This window comes from Nansenia antarctica, assembly GCF_963989245.1.
Source record: "Nansenia antarctica genome assembly, chromosome: 1".
In the NCBI taxonomy this organism is placed as follows: domain Eukaryota; kingdom Metazoa; phylum Chordata; class Actinopteri; order Argentiniformes; family Microstomatidae; genus Nansenia; species Nansenia antarctica.
This window is the reverse complement of record NC_137674.1, coordinates 64,104,331-64,111,830: the sequence shown is the minus strand read 5'-3', so window position 1 is coordinate 64,111,830 and position 7,500 is coordinate 64,104,331. Positions and strand designations below refer to the sequence as shown.

General features: G+C 42.9%; 1 protein-coding gene across 2 annotated transcripts in view; it reads right to left on the bottom strand.

The window, feature by feature from the left end:
- The window catches only part of sgk1 (serum/glucocorticoid regulated kinase 1), a gene marked incomplete at its 5' end in the record, with an annotated part of 38,523 nt that overhangs the window by 11,541 nt on the left and 19,482 nt on the right, over window positions 1-7,500 (bottom strand). For both annotated transcript variants that reach the window (XM_080550010.1, XM_080550011.1), the window contains one exon: window positions 4,001-4,064. In XM_080550010.1, coding sequence (XP_080406136.1) covers window positions 4,001-4,064 — 64 coding nt within the window. The remainder of the gene's footprint in view (window positions 1-4,000; window positions 4,065-7,500) is intronic.

The following is a 7,500-nucleotide window of genomic DNA, read 5'->3' as shown; positions in this document are numbered from 1 at the left end:
AGTTCGAAGTAAGTGCTTCATAACACAGACGGGGTGAATTTTATGAATGAAAGTGAAAGTTCTGTCACAAAACGCCGTTACGTATCCTCGCGCATTTTTTTGTGGGTATACGCAAATCCTTGGCCTTTCCTAGTGGGTATACGCCGTAGTCCTGCGTATCACGTAGACTACACCACTGAGTTAGACCAGCGGTTCGTGGGCGGCCAAATCATGGGCAAAAAAAATGGTTTTATTGACGTTTTTTTGTTACAAAAACGTTTTAATTTTAAAAAGATAAAAAATCTTGGATTGAACAGCCTTGATCGTATTGTGTGTGTTGTGCGCCGATATTTCCATCCGAAAAGAAGAAGTCAGATCGCTTCTTGATTGGCTACATTCCATCCCGGACTCGCGAACAGGGTTGCCAGATGGGATCGACATTTTCCACCCTAACCACAGTCTAAAACCGCTAATTCCACCCAAAAATCCCGAGCCCATCTGGCAACCCTAGTCGGGAGTCGGGAGTTGCCCACACACATAAGGATGTTTGGTCGTAATCGTAAATATTGAACACATACAACATTTACGATCTTGTTATTTGATCACCTGCTATATAAAACATCGCCGCTCGGCTTTAATGGTTTAACCATTTTTTTTGCCACGCTCCCTCTAGTTTTTGGTCAAATTACGTCGTTGTTTTGAGCGCTCGTGCGCGTTTTATGCGCGTGCACGCGAAAAAATAAATCGTGGGCCGCGAATACTGGACATATCTGTAAAGTGGGCCGTGAGTCCTAAAAGGTTGGGAACCGCTGAGTTAGACTATTAAGCCGAAAAAACACACCGCAAACGTCAACCTCAGCACCATGTGTGTGTGCCAGAACTGCTGCGGCTCTCACTGTTGCAGGCTTCCACACTGGTTGCGTGTCTTCTGTGGCTCTAACTGCGGAGCTGCTACTGCCAGCCCTGTCTTTGTACATTGAGTTTTGCCTGCAACGCGCGCGGCACGCAGAAAAAATAGGCGAGAGTCCTAATCTCTATGGTGTGCCGCAGCAGCCAGCGTGAGACACGCTTGAGACGTGCGTCTCACGTGCGCTGTAGCCCAGGGGCGGCGCTAGGGGTGGCTACTGGGGCTCAAGCCCCGGATGTTTTCTGAAAAGCCCCGAATGTTTTACTTAAAAAAAAAAAAAAGAAAAAAAAAAGAAGAAACTCGTGAGTAACGTGCAGTACCGGAGTCCAACAGAGAGGCAGCAGCTGCGCGACATTAGCCTGCATACTGCGTAGCCTACCCTGCCCTGAAGAAGAAGTGATCTCAATCAGTGCCTGACTTGCAAAAGTGTAAGGATGGATATCCCAAAGTTGTTTTCAACAAAACAAGCGCCAAGAACTGTTGCAGCAGCCGTATCAGCAGCTGACAACAATGACATCACCAGCAGTGATGACATAGATGATGTTTCAGGTTTGTGAATCTTATTAGAAAGGTGACTGACTCACTGACACTACTTTTCCGGTTTGCTAATGCTAGCTGGCTATCATAACATAACGTTATGTTAATGAAAATGAAACATAGCAAGGTACTGTTACGGTACATGGTAAGAAATCAAACAAAGGATAATACTTATACAAATAAAGTGAATAACAGGCTGATAGTCTTTGATATCTGCACTCTGGTTGACTGAGTAACAAGTGAAAAAGAATGATGTAACGTTAATGTTACAGCTAGTAAACATGGAGTAACCACATTAAGTATGCCCTTATGGTAGTATGTATGTATACAGAACATGACTCAAATCTATCCTAAGATGTAACGCTAACTAACTAAGTTTGTTTAATGTCCCAGGGGGGATTTGATTTCACAGTACTATACACAGGCCAACAATACATGTAATATATCGTCATATAACACAGGACAAGACTCTAAATACAATATAAGTGGTGAGCACAGAGTCTGCCCTGATATACATACTGTAACATAACTAGCCTCAGCCCATCAATGATGTAATTCTATACAAATATAAATGATGGTGACTGACAGGGGGAGCTACGTGTGCTGACCTCCCTCTGTGCCCAGAACCACCACAATTAGTTTGCTTCATTAAAGGGTGTGAATGTATATGTGTTCTCCAGTGCCTTTTGTCCGCTTTAAGGTGGTGGTAAGTTGAAGGTTGAAGGCAAAATTTTCCGGCGCGCTCCGCGCGCACATTATATTCTCCCTCTGGGCTAAGCCCCGGATCTCCTACGATCCTAAATCCGCCCCTGCTGTAGCCTATGGCTGATCTAACCCGTTAACATGGGCGGCGAAATTCAATGCACACGCGCAGCTGAGGTTGTTGCTTGCGGCTTATTTTTTGCCGTTAGACTGCTTATTAGGTCAGTAACTCTCTGACAAAAGTCCCTTTCACAGGTCCAACTTTGTCTGAGGTGTGAGGGTTCAAGCAGTAGTGCTCATATCTGCAGGCTTGCCCTCTCTTACCCCCTTGTGCGTGCGTGCATGTGTGTGTGTGTGTGTGTGTGTGTGTGTGTGTACACGTGTACATGTGTGTTTGAGACACACACACACACACACACACACATGCACACATGCACACATACACACACACACACACACACGCACACACACACACACACACACACACACACACACACACACACACACACTCACATACAGTAGCAATGTGTTGACTCCCTGCTAAAACTGGACCTGTCGATTACGGATCCTGATGTGCTTTAATAAGGGTGTTGTCCTCTCTGGTGTGTCACACCACTCACCACTATGGATGCTCTCATTGGACAAAATGGGACACATTATCTGGTACAGTGTTTAGATCCCTGATAGGTACAGCAGTTCAGTCAGATGGTCACAATTAGTCTACATTATATCACTCTAATGTCACAAATACACCACATGGTATATTTAGAACGATACTACGACTAGGATGAGTAATGTTTGGTTTCCGATTCACTCGTTTAAGTGCTCGGGAAGCCACTAACTGCTCACTACAGCTCAAGAACATTATGGTCTCCAAGTGAGCAACAAAACCACAGAAAACAACATTCCACTCCCACTTAATTGCATATATTCCTTCCTAGCCTGAGTAGATATGCTAATGATAGGCTCTTGAGAGTCTTGTGTTTGTTATGAATGCACAACATAGTTCAAATGAATGCTTATCCAGTCGCAAGGCTTATGACTTGGCATTATAAGTCTCACATGCAGGCTGGTATGAAGGAACATAAGCTGTTGCTTATAATGCAGCTATGGGTGTGACAGAACACACAATAAATGTATTATGAACAGGGGGTTCAAAGACAAAGCCATGTCAACACACACACACACACTCACACACACACACACACCAGATGCCCTTTAGCCAGGGTAGTGAGTTGTTTTTATCGGTACAGAGGAGGTGTGATGGAAAGCATGATTCATCTGCAAAGCTGAGCCCTCATCATTAGATCCGGATGATCTTTGATGTCACGGTAATGCTCCTGAGCCTCATTTGCAAACAATCAAATGGAAACGCACACACAGCTGCTCAAACCTGAAAGAACACACAGACACACAGACCCACAGTGTACCGCTCACACATTGGAGAGTGCGTAAACAATAATAGGTTCGTTTCGTAACCGTGTCTACAATAAGTGCTCCAGGTTTGTCTTTAACCACTGTTTTGGAGTCTGACACATTCTCTACGAACAAACAGTAATTAGAGATCTGAACAATGATTATTATTATCCAGAAGGAGGTCATGAGAGGTGGAATGAGAGGGAGAGGTGAGGTGAGGTGTATGTAGAAAGAGTGGAGGTGGTTTGGAGCCGTAATCAGTAACCTTGCCTGAGATAAGGTGCATGTCTTCCACCTGGGAGACCCAGGTTCGAATCCTGGATGGTCACATAGACTTACTGGAGTCACGGAAGGAGCAGCACGTACGTAGGTATAGATTGAGAAGGGGAAAGAAAGATAGGAAAGATGGAGAGATGGAGAGATAAGGGAGGACAAAGAAAGAACATTTTGTCCACTCACATGTGTCGCTGGGACAACAGTAGCTTTCTGGGTCCGGCTCACTGTGATAGTACAGGTCCATCGCCTAGGAAACGGGACAAACATGACAGAATTAATGATCAATAACATACCGTAGTTATTGTCATTGGCACCATATACCTCAAATTTGTACACAAATCTGCCATTGAATTCAATTAATATATGTGAAATTACGAGTTTCACACATTCAAAATTCAAAGATGATGTAATGTATTTGTTATATGTAGTCTGGATCTCTGGACCCAGCCACATAGCATTCTCATAAATGTCAAAATGAGGTCACTCTGTGATGAGTTGGTTGACTCGTCGTGTGTGTGTGTGTGTGTGTGTGTGTGTTCAATGATTACTCAGGGGAATAGAACATTTATGGCTTCTTGGTGAGACACTGACCTTACTGACTCATACCTACGCACAAGTGCAAGCATGCACTCGCACTCACACAGCCAATGACATTGTTGTCAGAACCTTTTGTATGGTAGTTCCTTATTACAGAGCCATCTACCTCTTGCTCACTCCTAATATAAAGCAATCTCAGATACCTTGACGCCCTAATATGGTGTTCATCAGTGAACCCCAGAGGACCTGATTGACTCAGAGGCTCAGTAATGGAACTGTCAATCAATCTCTGCAGTCTAATCAGAGAAGATGGTGGGAGGTAGTGTGACTGACAGGAAAAACAGAAACACTACTACCACACGAATAAACAACTAAAGTAAACAACTAGTCACCATAGTAGTGCAGGCTCAACCCACTGTGGGGGGCTTACGCAAAAGATGTCTGTTCTCCCTACCACGCCCACAACTTTCTTGTTTTTCACTTGGGGCCCTCCTAGTGGTCTGGGGCCCTTCGTGCAATGTGTAGTCCGTGTATAGGGAGAGAATAGATTCGATTCGATTAGATTCAACTTCAAGTTCAAGTTTATTGTCATATGTATTAATACAATGAAATTCTTCAGCCTCGTCTCTCTCTGTAGTATCACACACAACAAACAACATAGTCCACAATACATAGTCCACAAAACATAGTCCACAATACATAGTCCACAAAACATAGTCCACAATACAAACAAAACAACAATACAGTACAAGGTGCTTAGTGCAGGGTGTAAAGTGCCAAGTACAGTGCACATGGTTCAGCTGTTCAGCAACCTAACTGCCTGTGGGAAGAAAGTATTTCTGAGGCGGGTGGTGTGTGAGTTGATACTTCTATAGCTTTTTCGGGATGGGAGGAGTGTGAATAGTGCATAGGCAGGGTGGCTGGTGTCTTTAATGATGTTTTGAGCTTTAGCGGGTGTTGTAGATGTTATTGAGTTGTGGCAGATCTGTGTTGATTATTTTGGCTGCAGTCTTCACTGTCCTCTGTAAGCGTCTACAGTCCAGGGCAGTTAGATTGCCGAACCACACTGTGATGCATCCTGTCAGAACAGCTTCTATGGTGCTGCGATAGAAGTTCACAAGAGATTTGGTACTCAGGCCAAATCTCTTGAGGCGCCTCAGAAAGTACAGTCTCTGCTGAGCTTTCTTGAGGATATGTTTGGTGTTCAGGGACCATGAGAGTGTATCTGTGATGTGTATGCCCAGGAATTTGAAACTATATACAATATCTACAGACGACTCATTGATGGAAATGGGAATGTGATTGGTGCTGGACTTTCTAAAATCAACAATGACTTCTTTCGTTTTGCTGATGTTTAGATGTTTAGGTTGTTATTTTGCACCATAGGGTTGGATCATCAATTTCCATCCCATAGGCCCTCTTGTCACTGTCACGTATAAGTCCAATCACTGTGGTGTCATCTGCAAATGTTATGATTACATTATTTTCAAGTTTGGCAGTACAGTCATAAGTGAACAGACTGTACAATAGATCCTGATGGTTAATTTGGATGAATGTGTTTCTCCTTTACGCACCACTTTATTGTCTCGAGTACAAGTAACAGACAACGAAATGCAGTTTAGCATCTAACTTGAAGTGCAAATAATGATATAAGAACATGATATGAAAAACATGATATAAAAACATGATCTAGTGATAGGTACAGTATGGCATGTACGGTAGTTTAGAGGTATATACAGTTATGAGCTATGTACAGTATGTAATGTACAGATGTATAAAAGAGGCTATATCAAAGAGGTATGTGCAATGTGCAATAATACGCTATGTGCAAAGGTAGTATTGTAAACAGCAGTAGTGCAAAGAGTACTTAGAGAGGGGGAGGGATGGAGGTAGTGAGAGGAGGAAAGACTTGGGGAGAGGGTGAAGGGGGTCGAAACTCAATCTATGCCACCCCTTATCTACAACTTGCATCCAATATTCTAGTCATTGAGAAGGCTCTTATCCAGTTAGAGGCACAATACGTGCATTCATGTAAGGAGACTGAAGCAACCGTATAATACGATCATCGTGAGCAAAGCCCTGTTCAAAAAGTAAGAATAGGATCTTACAGATTAGGAGATTAAGCTTTTTAAGCTTCCAGATGTATCTTAGTAGGGTAACTTAAACCTGTTCCCTTCCGCACATCAAGTCTTATCATTTTTAATTCCATTCTAACTACTAGAGATTTGCATTAGGCTGAATCGCAAAAGTGTTCTCTCGATGGTCCATCACTGGTCACTCCAGTCAGATAAAACTTTTTAGCGTCATTATCCGGTAATTTGGCAACTTCAGTTTGTGGCCATGTGTAGGTACTGTATGTGGATAATCAAAGAAATTAGATTTGTTGAGTGAACTATCCCTTTAAAGGAGCAGGTCTTCATGAGATGGATAGATACAAGGAATGGAGGAAAGACTTTGAAGATACAACCCTTGACGTAATGGCTATCAGGAGACACTAACCAGATGCGAAAGGGTCCCCCCTAGGAGGACGGTGGGGGGTGGGGGGGGTCTATGGAATGTGACCTTTGACCTACAACATTTCGTCACGTCAGGTAACGCACTCCATATGTGCCCAGCTACTCCAGCATTCATCATGGCCCGTCAGAAATCAGAATAGACATAATATGTCTGATATGTGTAATTCTTACAATGGCACGGAACATAGAAATATGGCATGGAACAGACACAGTTGTTCTACATGAGATACACTACCCTGGACTAATATGTGACAGCATAGGGAATAAGTTGCCAACCAATCAAAATGTTCAGACTTTTATTCTGAAAAATGTAAATAAATGTCAACATTGTTGAAAATCAATGACACACTCGCTAGTCAACTAACACAGCTTGTTTTGTGAGCCTGCTAACAATGTAAAGTAATGTTATAGTTAACTAGGTAGTAGTGGGGATTACTCACTGAATGCATTGCATTGCAATGTTTTGGCTTGACTAGCGAGCGTGTCATTCATCTTCAACAATGTTGACATTTATTTACATTTTTCTGAATAAAAGTCATAACAATTTGATTGGTTGCCAACTTGTTCCCGGTTTCACCAGCTGCCATCACATAATATATAGTCTACTCATCAATGATGCTTGAGGAAGAC